The sequence below is a fragment of the Aptenodytes patagonicus genome, chromosome 6, assembly GCF_965638725.1.
Source record: "Aptenodytes patagonicus chromosome 6, bAptPat1.pri.cur, whole genome shotgun sequence".
NCBI lineage: Eukaryota > Metazoa > Chordata > Aves > Sphenisciformes > Spheniscidae > Aptenodytes > Aptenodytes patagonicus.
The window spans coordinates 49577668-49599506 of record NC_134954.1 but is presented as its reverse complement, the minus strand read 5'-3'; the positions used below and the strand labels follow the sequence as shown (position 1 = coordinate 49599506).

At 38.5% G+C, this 21839-nt stretch overlaps 1 protein-coding gene across 6 annotated transcripts in view; it reads right to left on the bottom strand.

The window, feature by feature from the left end:
- Positions 1–21839, bottom strand: part of LOC143162320 (titin-like) — a 245966-nt gene that overhangs the window by 152134 nt on the left and 71993 nt on the right. For all 6 annotated transcript variants that reach the window (XM_076342523.1, XM_076342517.1, XM_076342519.1 and 3 more), the window contains 36 exons: positions 21382–21663; positions 20344–20622; positions 19944–20225; positions 19520–19798; positions 19110–19397; positions 18604–18882; positions 18221–18499; positions 17867–18145; positions 17429–17716; positions 16968–17255; positions 13949–14230; positions 13411–13689; positions 13019–13300; positions 12618–12896; positions 11838–12125; positions 11409–11687; positions 11039–11317; positions 10661–10939; positions 9844–10131; positions 9402–9689; positions 8607–8897; positions 7631–7918; positions 6536–6628; positions 6130–6412; positions 5688–5871; positions 5242–5331; positions 4892–5159; positions 4536–4796; positions 3729–3938; positions 3545–3622; positions 3404–3430; positions 2579–2626; positions 1605–1661; positions 1437–1514; positions 893–1147; positions 142–234 (listed from right to left, as the gene is read on the bottom strand). In XM_076342523.1, coding sequence (XP_076198638.1) covers positions 142–234; positions 893–1147; positions 1437–1514; positions 1605–1661; positions 2579–2626; positions 3404–3430; positions 3545–3622; positions 3729–3938; positions 4536–4796; positions 4892–5159; positions 5242–5331; positions 5688–5871; positions 6130–6412; positions 6536–6628; positions 7631–7918; positions 8607–8897; positions 9402–9689; positions 9844–10131; positions 10661–10939; positions 11039–11317; positions 11409–11687; positions 11838–12125; positions 12618–12896; positions 13019–13300; positions 13411–13689; positions 13949–14230; positions 16968–17255; positions 17429–17716; positions 17867–18145; positions 18221–18499; positions 18604–18882; positions 19110–19397; positions 19520–19798; positions 19944–20225; positions 20344–20622; positions 21382–21663 — 8250 coding nt within the window. The remainder of the gene's footprint in view (positions 1–141; positions 235–892; positions 1148–1436; positions 1515–1604; positions 1662–2578; positions 2627–3403; positions 3431–3544; positions 3623–3728; positions 3939–4535; positions 4797–4891; positions 5160–5241; positions 5332–5687; positions 5872–6129; positions 6413–6535; positions 6629–7630; positions 7919–8606; positions 8898–9401; positions 9690–9843; positions 10132–10660; positions 10940–11038; positions 11318–11408; positions 11688–11837; positions 12126–12617; positions 12897–13018; positions 13301–13410; positions 13690–13948; positions 14231–16967; positions 17256–17428; positions 17717–17866; positions 18146–18220; positions 18500–18603; positions 18883–19109; positions 19398–19519; positions 19799–19943; positions 20226–20343; positions 20623–21381; positions 21664–21839) is intronic.

Below are 21839 nucleotides of genomic sequence, written 5' to 3'. Positions count from 1 at the left end.
CCTTGCTCATGTCACTGTCCAACATGAAGAGAATTTTCTCTTTTTCAAGGAAATGTGAATAACCACCATAGTTCAGCTTGAAGGAGGTGCATGAGAGATCTTAATCTGCACGTTCCTGTTAGTTTTGCAGGAAAGTCATACCTTTACGAACTGTTACTTCTTTCTTTTCCTTCTTTTCAGCTGTAATCGCTGGTGGTTTTCGCTCAGGCACAGGCTTCTTAGGAACTTCAACCACTTTAAAAATAATAACATCGCTTACTGATGAAAAATGCATTGTCTAAAAGCTTGATACACAGAAAAGTTATTAGTTATACCATTGTAAGTTTATGAAGTTGAAAAACACACACAGAGTTTTGGAGATCCAATTGTTGCAGTAAAATTTTCTGCTTATTTCCAAGTTTGATGGTTTCTCATCAGAGCCAAATTCTGTTCCTAGAGGCATACAGGTTACTACTACCCAAGACAGTTAAAGCATGCAAGGAATTGCAAAACACAGCTATTAACATCAAGCAATTAATGTGTGAAACATTTAACCTAAATCAAGTTTATCTAGAATACATGAAAATGGTAGAAGAAATATCCAAAACAACTAAAATTGACACATATCCTTACAGACTACTAACTCGTATTAGGTTTTAAAGATGTCCCAATCTGCAAAGTCCATTGGCAACCACATTATAGTGTATCAATTTCTATCTGCATCTGTACCTCGCCATACTAGAGTCCTTGTCTTGTCGTCAAGTGCCAGTTAAAACTTGGCAGCATATCAAAGTTCAAGTTATTGTAACAAAAAAAAAAAAATCCGAAAAATGCTGCCTGGCTCAAAATTTTTGGACCTTAATAATAAATACGAGAAAAGAGAAGAAATAAAATGGTATGATAGTTAAAATACCTTCTTCATGAATGACTCGTTTTTCTTCATAAGTCACTTCTCTTTTCTCATAAGCTTCTTCCCATTCCTCTTCCCCTTCATCATAGCCTTCTTCCTTGACATAATAGTCATGGTCTTCTCCATAATCTTCTTCCCATTCTTCATAAATTTCTTTGGGCTCTTCATATATTTCCTTCTTTTCTTCATGAATCTCTTCTCTCCTTGCCATGGATGTTATTTTTATTTCTTTGGGCTTCTCTGGCAGTACCTCAGGAACTTAAAAAAAATTAATTAAATAGATTATTTATATCATAGCCTGGAATTTGCAAGGTGTATTGGATGTTCACCATTAATGAAATGATTTCACCTTCACAGACGGTTTAAAGAAGTGACTATTTTTTAAGAAGTCTTAATCAGCTTGGATTTAAAATGTGTGTTTTTAACATAAAGACAAAAATCAAACAGATTTGATTGATTCAAGGTAATTTGAAACAAATTGCCTTGTTTCCACAAGGTCATTTTACTGTTTTTAAAAAAGTTTAAAAAAAAAAAGGAAAAAAGTTACCTTTAGGTGGTGGGACTTCTTCAGGACCTTTTTTAACCACCTTTTTGGAGACTTTCTTTATTGGAACCTTTTTTTCTGCTTGAAAACAATATATTGTAAAATTTAAATTAAAAAAAAAACCCAGTCATAATGAAACATGTACACACTGTCCAAATACTTTATTCTTACCTGGCTTTTTCTCCTCTGGTGGCAGAATGAGAGGCAGAAGAATAGGAATAGGGGCAGCTTGTAGGAAAAATGAAATATTTAGAATAAAATGTGAGTATGATGTTCTCTTGTAAATGAAGAAAAATCCTAGTGCATTTGGAAAATAGATGATATTATTTTATTTCAGCTGCAGAATAAAAGCAAATATGGTGTTCATTTTCACAGTTTACTGTAGCTGGAAGAATATATTTTCAGTGGGAATTCCCAGTCTACCGTTATTTGAACCCTGACCCTTCTCAGCTTTATTTTCTTTACTGCCATCACTCTCCTATCTTTGCTGATAGTAATTAATCTAAATATCAGATCTTTCCCCTCCTGCTGCCACTGTAAGCATTTATCAAATTATCCTGGAAATGAAACCAAGACGACTGAACTTCTAAGGTTCATAGTAAAAGATTGAATGTAACAGAAATATACATAATGTTTGTAGTCTGTAGTCCAATACCAGAGCCTGGGAAAAGACCGTTTGCAATAAACATGCAATCCATTGTATGGCTTCAAAAGAATATTTATATTGATATTTTATTTTCCTTTTTTTTTTCCCTAAAGTATAGTAATTCAGACAGCTTGTTTAAAAGATATTTCTGTGTCGAAAAGAAGAAAAGGTGAAAATAAAGAATGATCAGAAGAGGAAAATGAAAATAAAAGGAAGATGGAATGAACAAGAGACTGAGAGGAAAACAAGATGGAAAGGACAAACTCTTTTTAAGAGAAAAGGCTTTGTCCCTACCAGTACCTGTGCATAGTTTTCACCTTCCACACAGGAAAACAAGCTTATGCAAGCCAAGCCTTGCTCATATCGTGTTTGTATAGAGACAATTAATTAGATCTTATCACTGAGCTGTCTAAGATTTTTCTCTGAGGTGCCCACTGGCCTGCTGCTTCAGTGCAGATATAAAACAGCACTATGGAACAAGTATGGTTTGTTACCCTACCTTCAGCTGGTTTTTGAGGTGGAACTGCAACCTTGGCATCAGGAACATCTAGAAAATCAAAATGTTTAATTGATTTAATAAAAAAAAAATAGATTTGAATATGCTGTCCCCAAGAATAGTAGTTCATGGTGCTTTAACCTTTCCGTTCTAGCATACAAGGATTGTAGCTTGCTCCTCAAGAATAAGCTAGCTGACCAATAGATAACTAATTGCATTAATCTTTCAGCATGGCCAGAATCTACACTGTTTCATTTTATTTCTAAATAATTCTTGCATCATTTTGGAGTAGGTTCTTAAGAACATTCAGAAAAGAAGAGTGTTATCTATCATAAGGAGATGATTGCTACCCATTTTGCCTCCTTGGTTATTTTTTTTTCAGTTGTGCAGAGGACATCGAATCTATTCATTGGTACCTCTTCATTGTTCTATTCCTCAGTCATTCAAACAAAAATAAACTTTTGTGTTTTAGAGAATGTGGCTTCCTATATTGTACAAAATAATAATAATAATAATAATAATAATAATAATAATAATAATAATAATAATAATAATAATAATAATTATTATTATTATTATTATTATTATTTATAATTAATTTACATTAATATCACTGATTTTGAAGTTATCACAGTATTCATTGCCACTATTTATGAGAATAAATAGTTCCTCGTATCTATGTATGAGGAATATTTTTTCAGGGTGTAGGTTTAACTTACTATAACCAGGAAAAAAGGATTTGAAAATAAAAAATAAAGCAGAGCAATGTACTAAATCTATGACAGAGTATAGACATGGTCTTGTGCCAGTCTTGCTCATGATCTTTACCTGGTGGCTTCAACTCCAGTTTGATTTCTGCAAAAGAATATTAGATTTCTTTTAGGACTACTTATTTTTCCAGAATCATGTTTCAAACTCACAAATTTGCAGATGGCTATGATCACAAATTTGTTTAGCAAATTTGCTAACCTTTGGTTACCAGATAGAGCTCTGCAGTGCTTCTTGCTTCTCCTCTTGGTTCAAGACGAGCAATTACAGAATATACACCTGCAATAGCGAAGAAGGTTGATATTTATATACCTTTATCATTAAAAAAAGGCAACAAAATCAGATAAAAGAATAGCATCATCACAAATATTCCATGCATTTTTACCTTCATCTTCTGCAGTAACATTGTGAATAGTCATATAATGACAGCGACCTTCACTTCTGAAGCTGTACTTGGGACTCTCTCTCAGTTCAGTGGGGCCTTTATACCATGTCACAACTGCATCATCAAAAGACACCTCGCACTCAAACGTTGCCGACTGGTGTTCACTCACTACAATGTTCTGTATGCTCTTTGTGAACTGAATTGGTTCCGCTGTTTTTAGAAACAAAAAATATATGAATTGTTATGCACCACCAGGCCATTTAGCTTATCTAATTCCTTCTCATTTTTTTCATAATAATGTTTTCAATATAAATATAATAAGAGATAATAACAATAGATCTTGAAAAAGTAGAGTAAGAAAAAGGGATTCCATCTTCTATGAAGTTCTCTATGTAAGAATGAAGATTAGAAGACATAAGAGTACAACTATAACAAGATTGCTGTGTAGATAAATTATACAAGAGAAACCATTAAGGAAATTAAAGATAAAGAATAATTAAGAAAAAAAGGAAATCCAAGGAAAATGTAAGAGTATTAGAGAAAAAGAAAATAAAAGTAAGTATGACTCAGATTGTTTGAGGGCCAGCGGACATTAGTAATGACGATTTAGTTAAAAATACTAACTTACACAAGTATGTCACATATTGTTCAAAAAGAAAGGACAGCAAAATTTCTTGTTTAGTCTGTTTCCAAGTTTGGGAATATCTCTTTAAGAAATTCCTTTTATTTTCATTTGTTTTGTTAGTGGAACATCCAGAAACTGTTTATCACTACTGTAATAAAGAGATTCTATATCTGTTTACAAACCTTCAATGGCCAGATCTGCAGTTGTTTCTAGATTGTCAAGCTTGCAGGTATACTGTCCCTGGTCTTCTGTTCTAACATCCTTGATGATGAGTTTGTGTACTTTGTCAGAGACTTGTGTTGAATATCTCCCTCCTATCTTAATGGGTCTCCCATTTCTATACCACTGAGACTTGGCATTTGGGATAGAGAACTGACAAGACAGCGTACATGTGTTTCCTTCCTTGAAAGTAGTATCATGAAGATGCCGTTCAACTGCAGGTTCTATTAGCATGTTAAAACACATTTTAGCAGACATCAGACAGTGGAATAATTAAAGTGTAAATCAATTCAAGTACATATTTCAAAAATACACTTACCGATCACAGTTAGCCTAGCACTGGCAATGTGTGGTCCACACACTATTCTGAAATTTCCCTGGTCTTCAAGTTGGCAGTTCCTGATTCTCAGTATGTGGCGATCACCTTCAATTCTAATTTCATATTTGTCATTGGAGTCCAGTTTCTGGGTTCCCTTGTACCATGAAAGTTTAATTTCTGGATAGTTAATTTTAATCTCACATTCAAAGATAGCATCCTCATCTGTTAAAACCATCTGATTTTCAATGTCTCTGATCAGAGTAATAGGCTGAAAAATATTAGTTTAAATTAATTTCAAGTTCCCTGTTATGGGTTTGAATATTTCACAAATCAGTCCAAAAATATGTTACCTCTGTTTGTGAGAGTCGTTGCTGAATAAAAGCTACAAGTTCATCAAACTCCTGATCTTCCCTTCGAGCTTTTTCTGTAAGCTCAATTTCCTGTAAAAAGGCGGAATATACTCAAAGATTAAAGGATACTAAATGTCAAGCTGTCATGTTTATCCAACATAGAATTAGTTCCTACATCAAATTTTCTGTAACTGTACTGTAACTAGTGTATCTTCCCATCTTAAAAATTGTAGCCAAGTTGTGAAGACAGAACAAACTTGGCCAGAAGGCCCATTCCTTCTTCTTGGGTTTGAGCATGCAAGAAATTGAGAATTGTCAATAAAAGATCTAAAGATGAACCAGAAATTCCTGCACACACAGTAACACCACAGCGTGGACACCAAGTCTGTTCAAAGGAACTGTGTTACTCCTAACAAAGCCAATGCTGCAGTCACGCTGTATCTTACCAATCTATGGCTTTCTTCTGCTTGGGTTTGCTTTAGTAACTCAAAGGCTTGCAGGAGACCACGGAAATCTGTAATTCCATACATGCGAGCATATTTCTCATATTCTTTGGGATCTACATTTTTGAGAAGTTCCAAGATATCAATGGGTTGCTCTTCCTCTTCTTCCTTCCTTTTTGTTGGAGTGCTATTCAAATCAATGACATAAGTTAAATATACAAAGCTTCATTCCTAGAAATTTGTTCACTGAAAAAATGAATCAGCTTAGAGCTGCCCTGTGCAGTGGAATCCTTTAGTTTAGTCTAGTCTGGTCAGGTGCTTCTATTTTTAGTACAGTTATTAATATTTAATGAATATTAAAAAATTATATCTGATCTGAGATATATAATAAAAAATGTTTCTTTTGTGTTGATGGAAAAATAATCTATAAAAATATTCCATATACCTTTTTAGTTTTGCCCTGAGATCCCCTTCAACAACTTCTTTCTTTCTTTCTTCAACTTGTAGGTTTACACTCCTCTCAATTTCACCATGTTGGTTAAAAGCTACACATTTGTACATCCCAGAATCAGTTTTTATTGCATCCTTTATTTCTAGTTTGGCTTCATCTCCTCTCTGCTGGATTATAATGCGACCTCCCTGGTTGAGTTGCCTCCATTTTCCCTTCATCCATTTAACATTTGGAATTGGGTCTCCTCCAACTTTTGCAATAAATGTTGCAATAGTCTCTGCAGAAAGATGCAAATGAGGAAGCTAAGTCTTTCCAGCTGTCTATGACAGCAGGACTTAATCTCAAACAAAAGGTATAGGCAAATAGAAGACAATGTACTTTTTCTGAAAAGAGTTCTTACTTTCCATGACTTTGATACTCTGAGGCTCTGACACAAAATAAAGTTTTCCTTCCACTTCTGCTTTCTTAGCTGCTGGTGCAGCTGCTGGTTTTTCTAAAAAACAGAGTCAATCAATTAAAACAGATGGTTTCATGTAATAGTTTATGTTCACACGTGATGATGCTTCTAAAGGAATTGTCAAAAAGGAATTAATTACAGAGATGGAACAAAATATTATGCAAGAAATAAAAAAGCAGAATACTTTCATATTGTTTTAATTAACTTGTATTTTACTTTCCAGATGAAACTGAACACTGTGGGCCATATTGTGCTGTTCATTAACTTCAGTCAGGTCATTTATATTCTGCATGGATGCAAATTCATAGATGGATATGCAAATAAGAAGTCCTTTTCTAAAATGGATAAGTTTTTAGTGAGGTATTCTCTTTTCTGTCTATTTCTGGAAATTTCACCCTCAGAGTTACTTGCATTTTTTTATCGGTGATCTGTTAAATTCTTTTTATTCTTCTGCGTAGTTCTTAGCCTTGTGGCTACCCATGTAGAGAAAAAGATACTATTTATACATATTACTGAACTCTTATGTCTTTTATGTAATGGTAAGACAAGACCTAAATGGAAGGACTCATGCTTATACAATATTTACTTTCAACTAAAAGGTCAAAATGTCTTAGTTGTAACAGTCCTGAAACAATTAGCCTCTAAGGCCACATGCTCAATCAAATTCCTTTCGTATTTTCCTTCAATAAACACCACTGTTCCCATCCTTTCCATAAAATATGCATGTCCAAGTAATTTCATTCACTTAGCTTGCAGTTTTCTTAAATTTCGTGTTTAGATTTAGAAACTAAATTCTTAATCTTTTTGGTAAGAATATACTATTGATTTGACACTGATCTCCCACGGTTTATGTCGCTATTTATGTAAATTATTGTTAAATATACTGTCTTCCCAGATTGCACAGTTTTGCAAAGAACTAAAAGATACTGATTGTTTGCTATTAGATTATTAACATTTTTGTTCCACAGAAAAAAAAGCAGGATGGAATTTTGTTTTAAATTTCCATCATATGCCTTGATTTTCTCTATGTTACTGTACCTTTAACTGTCACTTTAGATTTGCAAGTATCAGTGCCAGCTGCATTTGAAGCTTTGCATATGTATTCTCCTGAATCAGATTTGGTAACTGCAGCAAGTTCCAGAAGAGCTACTCCATTAGCAAAGCTGAAGTTGCATCTGTCTGAAGCTCGTATTTCTCTCCCTGCCTTCAGCCACTGAATCCGGATTGGCTGCGATCCTTGGACGTGGCAGCTGAGCTGTAGGGTATCACCTTCTTCTGCTGCTGCCGGTTGAAGAGGCTTGTCAAAAACTGGAGGCTTTTCAGGTTCTGGAATATGAAAATGCTTGAGTGAATACTCAAGGATGGAAAGTATGATTAAGAATGTAGGAAAAAAAGAGATACATGTGATTCTTAAGAAGGCAATGGCAAGGAATGAAGAAGGATAAACAGAAGTCTAAGAATGTCAACCATAGTTTTAGAAAATGGAATAAATATCAAGAGAGTACATTTTCTATGCAAACATGCAAGAAATCTTTTCTTCATGCAGCAGGACATTCACAGGAAAAAATAGTATAAGAACTAAAGCACTGCTTTAGTTTAAAGAAACAAATATGCAATCTCCTGCAAGAGTATTATGATGAAGTGCCATGCTGCCACAACACACTGTCAAGGCTGCCCAAGCTTAAACGTAATTGCACAGAAAAACTGTTATTCCATGAAAAGAGAATGATTCAAAATTCAACAGAAATGTCACATAAAGATTTCAGTGTTCACTTTAGGCAGTCATAGCAAATAGTGAAAAAGTAAAGAAGCCCCTCCCTGAAAAATATTGTTTTATTTTAATCACAAAATTAAAAGAATTCCTTGATTTAACTCAGTTTTATCTTCTCCATCTCAGGACAAATTACTGCTGTTAAGGTAAGTAAAACCAGCTCATAAGATAGAAGGTGTATATTTGCAGCTAACATACAACAAAGAAAACTAAGAAGCAAAGAAAAATAAGACTTCAACTAACCTCTGATAACAACAGAAGATGTACACAATATGCTTCCTGCTTCATTGGACACTTTACAGGTGTATAAACCAGCATCTGATTGCTCTATGCTCTTTATATGCAAAAGTAAAGTATTGTTTTTGAAAGATATTTCACAATGAGGGCTTGAATGAACTTCCTGATTGTTTTTATACCAAGCAACAGTCAAAGGCTGAGAGCCAGAAACATGACCCTCAAGTTTAAGTTCATTCCCTTCTGTTTCTTCTACTGCTTCAGACAGTTTCTTAGTAAAAGTAGGTGGAGTTTTTCGTTCTGTAAAAAAAAGAACATATTATTCAAATTCTATGAATCAAACCTGAAATGAAAAATTCTAAAGAAAATTTTTCAATAAAAATTTGAACATTTGGGAATTGATATTTGCTCTCCTTTAGTAGGATATATTTTTTTAAGTGAAAGTATGCCAAGATAAACAGCAGGTGTCTTGCTCTTGCTATCACTGTCATAGTTGATTTTCCTATTTGAAAAAAAAATCCTCTTACATTGATTTAAGTCAAAAGCCATTTAAAAAAACCCCAAGATTTTTGTCCAGTTCTCAAGAAAGAAACTAGGCCAAAGAAAATATTCTTTCATTTCTCCTTCCATTGTTGTTAGTGACCCTTCCTAATTCCCTTAAGAGAACCCATGGGTATCTCCAGACAGGTACTTTCAAGCTGTATCTCAAAAGATTTTCTCAAACTTATCTTGCAGCAATAAGGCTAACTTCCTTTATAATTAAAGGAAGAAAAATGTACACACAATGTATTATCTATTCAGTACCTTTAACAGTCATTTGAGCTGTGCAAGAGTCCTTTCCAACTTCATTGGTAGCATAGCATGTATATTTTCCAGAGTCTCCCCTGTCAACTCTCAAGATGGTCAAGTGGGCTGTGTTGTCTACATAACTGATCTGGTAGTTTCTTCCTGTTCTAATCTCTTGGTTATCTTTTGCCCAAGTGACTCTAATAGGCTGTGTTCCAGAAATGTGACACTCAAAGTCAGCAGTTTCTCCAATAATACCATCCACAGGTGTAAGTGGGATGTCAAAAAATGGAGGAGTCTTCCCTTCTGAAGAGTGACAGAAATAAAAAAGCATCACTTTAAAATCTCAATTTGCTTTAAACCTCTGTGAAATAAATATTATTTGTACAATATTAAATCCATATATAAAGCAAAAGTGAGTTTTAAGATACTTCTATTAAATATTTCACAGCCCACCGACCTGTAAGGACAAGCCTGCCACTAGAAGAAGCAGTCCCAATCGCATTAGTAGCTGTGCATGTATATTGCCCAATAAGGCTCCTATCTGTCTTCAAAATCCGGAGAGTTGCTACATTATCTATGAAGGATGTGTGAACATTGTAGTCCTCTTTTACATGTACACCGTCTTTAAACCAAGATACTTCAATAGGTTCTGAACCAGCAATGCCGCAATCAAATGTAACTGGTAAGCCAACAGTTTCATGAACATCTCTTAATCTTCGTGTAAAAGAAGGAGGAAGTTTACGCTCTGTAAGAAAACAGGTATTGTAAAGTGAGGGCTTTCAGAAGATATGCACCTATTGCTGTACTCACCAGTAATCACTACCTAATGTACTGTAGAGTATGCTGGATTTCTGCTCATAACTTCTGACTAAAAATGTTATTCAGCACATCATTTATTTGGAACCTGATGTGAAAAGAACACTGTGCATACGGTTGCAGGAAAATATATAACCATTCTGCCCTCAGTTACACCCAGTGAGCCTATTTAACCCTCAGGACTGCTAATGGTGGAAACAATCAAAACAACATCCTCAATGGGGGAGGAAGATGCAGAAGCTTGTATCCCTACAGAAGAGCTGTGGTCAGTAAGAGACATTTCTACTAGCTTTACTGGTAGACCTTTGTTAATAGTAGGCAGTGCCACAGGGTATCTTACATGTCAAGAAACAGTAAAGTGTTTAACAAGAAAAAGGTAATCTCTGTTATTCGAAATAGCAAAGCATAGTTAAGAAAAATAGGCCATTTTCCTTTTTTTTTTTAAATGAAATATTCACCTTGAACTGTCAGCAAAGATGATGAAGCAGCCTCCCCAACAGTATTTTCTACTTTGCAGATGTACTCCCCACTGTCATTACTGTCTACCTGGCTGAAAACCAGAGTGGCAACTTGGTTCTTAAAGTGCATTTTCACAGTAGCGGTTCCTCTCAGCTTTGTATCGCCTTTGTACCAAGATACAATCATTTCTGGTGTTCCAGCAACCTGGCACTGTAAGGATGCAGAATCCCCAACAGTCACCTGCACTGGCTCCAAGGGCGTAATGAAATAAGGTGGTTCTGAAGAACAAACACATGCCATTAGCATAAAAAGGTATTGCACAATGACCATTAATAGTTCAAATAACACTTGATGAAGTGATGGTGGCTTGGACGCACCTAGTATTGTGATTGCACCATGACAATTATCTTGTCCAGAGTCATTTTCAATATGACAAGAATATTGCCCCTGATCTTCTAGTTTGCTACCAGGGATTTCCAGTATGGCAGATGTTTCTGTAGTGGTGATGCTACACTTTTCAGAGTGCGTTACTTTTACTCCATTTTTCTTCCATGTCACTGAAATTGGTGGAGTACCCGTATATGTGCATTCCAAGATTAAATTTTTCCCTTTCTCTACACTTAAATCGTTCACCTTCTTCACAAATTTGGCTGGTTCTATAATGAACAATGGGAAGACAACAAATTAAATAAAGCCAAGAGATCATTTTTAGAAGCATAAGTGTAAGAAACAGTAGTCTGGACAAACCTTTGACAAAAAGATGTGTTGTGCAAGAAATCTTCCCTGCCTCATTAGAGACCTGGCAGGTGTAGTCTCCACTCTGAAGCGGATGTACATCAAACAGCTCCAGTTCTGCAATTGAATCTTGCAAGGTGATACTGCATTTGTGTCCTGGTACTAGCTCAACACTACCTCTAAACCATTTAACTTCCAATGGAGAGGAGCCTTTTATGATACTGGTAAAGGTTATGTTTGCCCCAGATAAAACATTCAGTGGTTCAGGTTTTTTCACAAAAGATGGTGGTTCTAAGCATGCAAATAAAACAGACAGAGAAGAAGTAAATTTGAATTTCTGATGAAGAGCATAGTAATCAGAAATACGTAACAAAGCAAAATATAAAGTCTTTTTGAAAATAAATTTGTGCCCTCTGACTCTGGCTTCTTATTGATACTGACCTCTAACACTCAAAAATGCACTGCATTCATCAGACCCAGCTACGTTAGTAGCTGTGCATAAATAAGTTCCCATATCAGATTCCTGAAGTCCATTCACTTTCAGAGAACAGGTATTGTCTGTAAGGGTAGCCTGATACTTGTCTCCACTGGTAATCTCCTGTCCATCATGAAACCAGGAAACCAGAATAGGTGGTGACCCATAAACTTTGCACTCCAGTACAGCAGAAGAACCCAGCTGACCATATGTTTCTTTCAGTTTTCTTGTGAAAGAAGGAGGTATAATACGATCTGCATTTGTTTAAAAAAAAGTAATAAAAGTTACCACACAGGAGCTTAAGATGCAAAAAGTTCCCCATGCATAATAAAATCAGTTAACTTTCTTTTGATATATCTGCTTTAGCAATCTGCTTTTACACACCTAAGTCATTGAAAAACAGATAGTTGAAGGCTAAGGATATACTGGAGCTTTCATTCACACCTTTTGAGGGACACCTTTTATTTTTGCGGTTCTTTTTCATAAGCAACGATATTGCACTAGCTGTCCAAGAAGACATGTAGATTAAAGCTGAAGAAATCAAGCCCTTACAACAACTCCTGCCCCTCAGAGATTAGGCAGGCATCTATTCTTGATGTCTGTCAAAGTGGCATGCCAAGTACTCCTAAGATTATACAAGCAATGAATCTCTCAGGCTGCTATTCATGAGAAACAGTCTGCTACCTGAAGGCTTTGTAAAGGAACTATAGGATCAGATGTGACTCAAAAAAGAGTAGTCAACTAACCTGAAACATGCAGTGAAGCTGTGCAGCTGCTTTTACCAACACTGTTTTTCACCTCAAAAGTATATTCTCCACTGTCTTCTAGTCCTGCATTGAGGATCTTAAGCCCAGATACTTTGTTGAAGAAACTGATTTTATATTTATGGTCAGTGGACAGTTCATTCCCATCCTTAAACCACCTAGCAGTAAGCTCTGGTGTGCCGTCTACTGTGCATTCCAGAGTACAAGAGTCTCCAGCTGTAACTTTGACTGGGCCTGGCTTCTCTACAATGACTGCAGGTTCTGCAATGAGATGCAAGTCATAACATTTTTAAAAACAACAATGCAACAGTTATTAGTATCATAAAAACTGAAATTTTAAAGCATCTTAAAACACATTGTCTTTTTTATCCCATGCTACCAACCTAGCACTTTCAGCGTGGCAAAGCATTCCTGAACTCCAGCATCATTTTTTATCTGACAAATGTATTTCCCAGCATTGGCTGGTTCTGCATTTCCAATCTGCATAGTTGCAATGTTTTCTGAATAGGAGATCCAAAGATTGTCACTTTCTCTAATGATTTCCCCTTTGTCTTTTAACCACAGAACAGAAATGGGTTGTGATCCTTCTACTGCAGCCTGCAGTTCAATCGATTCCCCAACTACGACAGTGAGATCACTCAGCTTCTTCACAAAGGTTGGTGGTGCTATTTAAAAGAAGATATTTAACAGTAAAAAAACACGCCAGGAGCGGAAAAGTAGGAGGAGAATGACAGGAATAATGACATGCCATGAAGGTGCCAATCTTTATACAAACCTCTTAGTGTTACAGAGCCAATACAGGAGTCACTTCCCACATCATTTACAGCTTTACAGTGATAATCACCAACATCTGCAATATCCACACTGAGAATGTGAATACTAGCTAGGTAGTTCTCGGACATGACTTTATACTTCTTGCTGCTCCGAATTTCTCGTTTGTCTTTATACCACGAAATCTGGAATGGAGGAGTGCCCTGAAGCTCACATTCCAGGTGAATATCAGACCCTTTCAAGGTCTGGACTGGATGGGGCTTCTTGGTAAAAACGGGGGGTGCTGAAAAAAAAAAGGGTTAAAGTTTGTGTTATTTGAGCAAAAGAGATTAAAGAGGACAGACTATTCAAGCAGCTGTTCTGATGCTGAACAGCAAAGACAAACCATAAATTAAGATCTCCCACAGCATAACAAACAGGTGAAAGATTTGCCCTCTATTCAGACAGGTTTTGGCCTCTCAGACTAAAGTGGGATTTAACAGCTTTTCCACAAAGGAGGACTCATACAGATAGAAAGGTAAGGAAAGAACTGGGATTCTGACCTTTTACTTTCAGTGAAGTACTGGTGCTTGCACTACCCGCCGGATTCTTAGCTTCACAAGTGTAATCACCACTGTCTTCAACACTGAGGTTGTGCATTTCAATGACTGCCACCGAATCCACAAAGGACATTCTATATTTTTCACTGGGATGGATCTCGGTTTCACCTTTGTACCAGGTGACTTTGATTTCTGGAGATCCACCTATTTTGCATTCATACTTAGTGGAATCATGCTGTTTCACAAGTCTTGAGGAGTCTAGTTTCTTAATAAACCTTGGTGGTTCTGGAAAGCCAAAAAGGGGAGACGATGCTTTAAACTGCACTGATTCTTTGAATAAGCAGGAAAATATGTAACAGAAAATGTAAACTTTGGGGACTTATGCAAACATTCTCATTTTGCAATTGCTATGAAATTTTTTTTAGATGATTTCAAGTTGGTCCAAAATCTAGATTAGGAAGCAAACAAGATCTCTGCATTTCAGTTAGTTTCTCCTTACTGTATTGTCCCACTCTACTCCTTCTATGTATTCAGTACAGATCAGCTGACGTGTGGTTTTCTTTAAGTAATATCCTCTTGCAATACATAAGTAATCAAAATGACTGATGGAAATGCAAGAATCCAAACTGTTCAGCCAAGAAATAATATTAAGAGCATTTATGCTGAGCATTATAGCAACTGCTTTATATCTTAATATGTCATTAACAATTGATATAGTCATTAAATGTATCTGCTTATAACCCTTCACACATTTATTGCAAAGCCAAATATAAAGGTGCATATAAGGAATAAAAGTCAAGGAGCTCAGGTAGCAAACAAAAGAGGTTCAAAATAGTCATGCTGGGAAGAATTATGAGATGGCTGGTATTACAGAAATTGGCGTTAAAGGTCCTGTGCCTGAAAAGTAAACTGGATGGTTACATTTTGTTCTGTAAGGAGAGAAAGGAGTGGAGGTTTGACACTTTTCATCAAAAATACCATACGGATGATTCAGAATCACAAGACTGAATGCTCATAGATCAAGGATATAACTAGTAAAACCAAGAGGTGGTAATGTGGGCACAACAAACAAATCTCTCTGCAAAACAGGATGAAGTGCCTCTTTGTGCATCTGTCTGTAAAGTGTAGGAAGAATATCTATTTTATTGTGGATTACTTCAACCTGTAGGTCATTTGCAGAACATCCTATGTTGTTAGTAACAAAACTTCCTTAGAGTATCTAAAAATAGAAATGATGGCTTGTAAACACAAGGGCTCTTGGAATCTTAGTGATTTACTATCAGATTTCACTTTGACAAAGAGTTGATTATCTGTCTGCATACTAACAGTTGCTGAGTAGTCACACTCTAATTCCATTCCTTTCCAAAAATGAGGATATACACGTTAGTAAGATATATATACTTAGAATGTAAAGCAGTTTCTAGAACCTAAAGCAATTGTTAAAAATACAGATTGGGAACATTACATGTTAAAGTGGGAAAGTTAACAAAAAACTGGGAGATTTTCAAGATAAATTGAACGAAAAATCTTAATTCTACAAACAAAAGGCTGTGTGTCATAGACGTGAGACAGCATCTGCTCAAATTAAACACATGCAAATCAATGCACACAAAGAGCTTGCCCTTCCAAGTTCTATAGAAACTGGCTGACAAACAATGGACATCATTAATTTTACAGCTCTGGGGAAACTGTACAAAATCTAAAGGATCAAAGTGAGTGCCGGTGTAAGTTCAGGATCAAAAAAGAAAATAATAATCCTGGGAAAAAAAAATAGTTTCAGGATTTTATGAATAAAGAGTTCAAGAGTAAGACAATAAATAAGGTCAGTTGGGATCATTTTATGAATGGTAACTCTGGTCAAATAAACCTATTAGTAATGTTATCATTAATAATAAACAGAATTGTGATTCTGGTGGAAACAAGCTTTAAATCTTTCAAAGAGGTTAGATTTCTTGCTACAATCTTTCAATGCTTTTTGTAAGTCAAGCTACATAATAACAGCATCCCTACTTGCCACTGAATCCACAGGTAATTCAGTCTACCACACTCTTCCCACCCCCACCAAGAAAAATCTTTATGGATGGAATATACTCTAGATACATAAAATTATTTTGACAAGCAATTATTACAAAATCTTGCTAGTGGTAGTTCAGCTTCTTGTGTTATTTGTCTTAGAGAGTAAAAGTCATAGTATTTACTCTTCAAATGTTTTTGGTTTTTTCCCCCAAATTAATACAGAGAGGAAAAAAAAGAAAGCACTAAACCAACAAGGATATTTGAACTCATGCATAATTTAGGTAGCGTATTTTACATTCGTTCTTTTATAAAATCAATAAGAATGGATTTATTTATATCTGTTCCGGATATCTCAATGTTCCCACCTACATTGAGGAAACTACACTAATATACAAGTGTCACTTGTACCAAGACAGCTTGATCCAGTCATAACTTTAGATCATTGAAATGTATAAGATCCACACACTATGTGGGGAAGCAAAGTGTTGGCGGAATGGATATTTATCACCAAGTCTGCCCTCAGATCCTCCAATTTTGCTGTCTAGAAAAGCAGTTTTCAATGTTTTCAATCTTTGAAAGAGTAAAACTATTTGCAGGAGCTGCACACTCAGTAAAAATACATTTAAGTCTCATAAGTGAACTGAATTTCTCTCAGTTACCTTTCCCTCCCCTGGACAACTTAGTGAATGTCACTGCTGGAGAAAGACTTCAAGGAAGACAGATTTTGCTGGCCAACAGGGCCATTCATAAAGGTGCAACAGGGTACTAAGTCAGAGTTAACATTTCAATGGAAGAATCCCTTTGATAAGAAAAATCATGCACTGTACCAGACCAAAAGAAAGATAAGTATTTAAGTATTACAATAATATTTAAATGAAATAAGACATCTCAGTGTAGCCTCTTGTAAAGGTTCTTAGTCTCAGACATGTCTGCATTCAGGGCTTTGTTTTCCAGGTGTCTGCCTTGCAAAGAAAAGCCTCATGAACACTAAAGCTCACAGCAATACCTTGTACAGCCAGCTGAGCTGCGCACGCGTCCTTTCCAACACTGTTGCTGGCAGTACATGTGTAGAGTCCAGCATCCCCTTTACCAACTTTTAGGACTGTCAAGCTGGCCGTGTTTTCCACCAGCGTCATCTTGTAGTTGCCACCTGGGCGGATTTCTCTGTTGTCTCTGGTCCAAGTAATCCTCATGGGAGCAGAGCCAGTCATGTGGCACTTAAAGTTTGCACTTTCCCCTAGCGCCACATCGATAGATACTGGCTTGATGTCAAAGAAGGGAGGTTGTAGATGTTCTGCAAAGAGGAAAACATGGCAGAGCTCACCACCAAGCTCTCCTCACCACAGACCTCACCATGCCGTGCCCATGCTCCCTGGCCACCATACAATGGGCAGAGTGGGAAAAAGGGTGAAGAAATAAAAGAGCAAAGACATACAAAAGGTCTTTGTTTAAGTGCGAACTACAAACCTGTGAGGAGAAGTTTGGCGCTGGAAGATGCAGTCCCCAGAGCATTTTGGGCTGAACAAGTATACTGGCCACAGTAAGCCATACTAGTTTGCAAGATCTGGAGAGTCGCAACGTTATTTAAGAAGGCTGATTGCATGTTATCACTGTCGGTTAAGAGAACCCCATCCTTGTACCAAGACACCTGGATAGGCTCTGAGCCATTTATGCGGCAATCAAATGTCACTGGGGCACCAACCACCTCCTGAATATCTTTCAGTTTTCTGGTGAATGTAGGGGGAAGTTGACGCTCTGCAAAACAATAATAATCACCACTATAAGTAGGAAGCCACCCTGTCAATCTAGAATTAATTAACTCTGAAATTAATAAGAACCCCTTTCTGTAGACAACAAAGAGTTCCTACAAACTACCCCAGGAAAGAGTGGCCCTTGGCCCATCACCTTTAACAACAAGCAAAGCTGTGGAGGTGGCGAAGCCAACACTGTTTTCTGCTTTGCAGATATATTCTCCAATGTCACTGTCCTCCACGGTGGAGAATGCCAGCGTTGCCACATTATTCTTGAAGTGCATTTTGTAAGCCTGTGTTGATCTGAGTTTGGTGTCATCTTTGTACCAGGACACCTTGATTTCTGGCGCACCACCAATCTGGCATTTTAAGATCAAGGGCTCGCCAACCTTCACCTCCACACGGTCCAGGTGCGTGACAAAATAGGGTGGTTCTAGGGAAGAAGAGCATGGTGAGCAGAGGCAGAGCATCACTGGGGTGCCTTAGGGGGACCAGGGGTGGTGCGTACCTAAGATGGATACAAGGCTGTGGCAAACATCCCCACCCGCCTCATTTGCCACCTCACAGGTGTATTCGCCTTCATCACTCTTGGTGCTGTTGAAGATTTCAAGAATGCCAGATTTGTCAGTAGTTGTAACACTGCAGCGTGGAGACTGAGCGATAGGCATGCCATTTCTTCTCCAGGTGACAGAGAGGGGAGGGGTGCCTATGTAGCTGCTTTCCAGCACAATGGACTTCCCCTGCTCCACACTGAAATCACTTAATTTCTTCACAAAGACTGCAGGCTCTGTGGGGAGGCATAGATCAATAGTGAGAGGGATAGATGTGGCAGGGCTGCAGGCAGAGCATGAAGGGAGATACATGTGCGTACACGCAGACACACAAACACACCTTTCACAAAGAGTTGGGTTGTGCATGAGGCACTGCCAGCATCATTTGTGACCACACAGGCATAGTCCCCGCTGTGGCCTGGCTCCACGTTGTACAGCTGCAGCTGTGCCACAGATTCGTCCAGAGAGATGAAGCAGTTGCTGTCCGGCACCAGCTCCCTGATGCCTCGGAACCAGGTCACTTTGAAGGGAGTACTGCCCTTGATGTAGCTGGTAAATGTCACACTTGATCCTGGCAAAACTTCCTGGGGATCAGGTGTCTTCGCAAAAGAAGGTGGTTCTAAGGATCATGCAAAGAAGTGAAGAGGGAGAAAGATGTTAATAGGAGAGTCTCTGGGGGGGAGGAAAACTGAAGCAGGTTTGAGTCAAAAAAAGGGAGAGAAAGAGGGAGAAAACAGAAAAATAAAAAAAAAAAAAAAAGAAAAAGAAACCATGGGAAACCAGAGGGAAGGAAGAGAAGAGAGCAGAAGAATTTTGTTGAAGGGGCTGTAGTATTCTTCCACTGACCTTGTACAGTCAAGAAGGTGCTGCATTCATCAGATCCAGCCACATTGGCTGCCACACAGGTATATGGCCCTGTATCTGTGACATCAAGGGCATTCAGCTTCAAAGCACAAACATTATCCAAGAATGAGATTTCATATTTTTCTCCACTAACAATCTCATTCCCATCCTGAAACCAGGCCACAGATATAGGGGATGTGCCAGACACTTTGCACTCCAGAAGCACTGAGGACCCCAGCACCCCATTTGTTTCCTTTAGTTTTCTTGAGAATGAAGGAGGAACAAGACGATCTAAGTAGGACAGGGCAGAAGAATAGGAAGAAACATGTTGGGTTTTTTTCAGGGGAAAGGAAAGAGGGAAGAAAAAATCTTCCTTTAAAGATAAGTGTGAACAACAAAGACATAGAGCTGACCTGAAACATCAACTGAAGAAGTGCAGCTGCTGTCCCCCACCTCATTGTGCACCTCAAAAGTATACAAGCCCCTGTCTCCCCTGTCTGCAGAAAAGACTTTCAAAGTGGATATATTGTTGAAAAAGGTAATTTGGTATTTGCGGTCGCTCCTTAGCTCTCTGCCGTCTTTGTACCACTTGGTGATAAGTTCAGGTGTTCCTCCTACTTTGCACTCCAAGGTAAAAGGATTGCCAGCCATTACTGTGATTGGCTCGGTCTTCTCTAAGATGACTGCTGGTTCTGAAATAGGAAGGGAGGGGTCAGTGCATCACCACAAAATCTACCCACAAACCAGTGAGCACAGGATATAAACAGAAAAAAAAGGCTGGTAGAGGCAATTGTGCAAGCTGTAAGATACAGTACCTGTGAAGCAGGCTATACCCACCTAGGACTTGTAAAAAGGCAGAGCACTCCCGCACGCCAGCATCATTTTTGATCTGGCAGATGTACTTCCCAACATCAGCTCCCTCCGCACTGGCAATCTCAAGAGTTGCAATGTTGTCCATAAACCACATTTGGACATTTTCACTCTCCCTAATAACTTCACCCTTGTCCTTGAGCCAGACAACCGAAATTGGTGGGGATCCTTCCACCACTGCCTGCAGGGCTGTTGACTCCCCAACAAAGATTGCAGTGTCACTCAGCTTCTTGGCAAAGCGTGGGGGTTCTGATGGCAAAAACAAGGAGGCAGAGGAGGGTTAATCATGCATGCCTGCTTGGAAGAGGGACAGCCAGGAGATCAAGAAAAGAGGGCAGTGATGCTGTTGATCCTCTAGCATACAAACCTTTGAATTTCACTGGGCAGGTGCAAGTGTCGCTTCCCACCTCATTCATAGCTTTGCATTGATATTCTCCAGTATCTTGAGATTCCAGATTGAGAATATGAAGACTGGCAACGGAGTGCTTTGCTGTCACCTTGAACTTCTTGCTGCTCCTGACCTGCCTCCGGTCCTTGAACCAAGCCACCTCAAAGGGTGGAGTCCCTGCTATCTCACACTGGAGGATAACATCTGAGCCTTTAAGAGTGTCCACAGGGCTCGGCACCTTGCTAAAAACAGGTGGTTCTATAAAAAAAAGAATCACATCATAATGTGTGAGCCTGCTTCCCTGGGTGGTTTTCTGGATAGTAGCAGGAGGCAACATGTTCAGGAAGGGGGCCTACACTTATTCTTGTAAACCCATATTTAGCTTCCAAATATGTGGCCTCACCTCTAAAAAATGCTGAGCCCCCAGCATCTCCCAGCAAGCCATCCTAGCACTCAGAGTCCCAAGGGCAGAAAATGTGACAGTTCTGCACCTGTTTGGAGTCAGTGCTCAGTGCCCTTCCCCAAAAGCCACTCTCCCCTCTCTCCAGGACCACATTCCAGCCTTCCCCACCTCTTTCCGGCCATGAAAGCTACCATCAGTGAGGCTCAGCAACACAGCCTCCTCTTCCGTCTTAAATTTCATTCCTGCCAGGATCACTGTGTATAAAGAGGAGGCAGAGGGATGGCTGCAAAGCATGCTTAGCTCCCTCACCATGACTGGTGCTCCATCTAGTCCATGCTTCCCTTGTGACATGACAAGCTTGCTTTATTCACCTTGCAATTGACTTAAATGGGGAGACAAGGGAATGGCTGCACAGTGCTGAACACCCACCACTATTTCCTGCCTGGTCTCCACTGCTGAAACACAGCAGCTTTTGAATGTGAGACCAGCTGGAGAGACACTGCCCCAGCAGCCACCAACTGCCATAGCAGCAGCTCCCTGTCCAGGGGGATGTGCAGCTGGGAACGGGCCTGGAAGCCAGGGATTCTGGTGGTGTGTGGAGTCATGCTGCTAACCTTTCACTGCGACTGAAGTGCTGCAGCTGGCTGTGCCAGCAGAGTTATGGGCTTCACATATGTAATCACCGGTATCTTCAGTGTTGGCACCCAAGATGGTTAGCATCGCCACAGAGCCTACAAAGGACATGTGGAGCTTGTCGCTCGCCTGGAGTGCCTGATCATTTTTGTACCACATGGTTCTGATCTCTGCTGTGCCACTGATTTTACATTCAAGTTGAACTGTGTCCCCCTGCTTCACGAATCGCAAAGCTTCAGGCTTCTTGATGAACTTGGGAGGTTCTGCAGAACAGAATAAGTATGTAGAGTGTGACAGTATACCTGTTCGCCATGTGAAATCTACAGTGCTGAGCAAGAGTTATGGGGAGCACAAGAGCATTGGGGCACAACAAAGTAAGCTTGTTACAGCAGCTGGCTGTGTCCCCAACCAGAGCTTCCTTTCAAGGAAAGACGCAAGA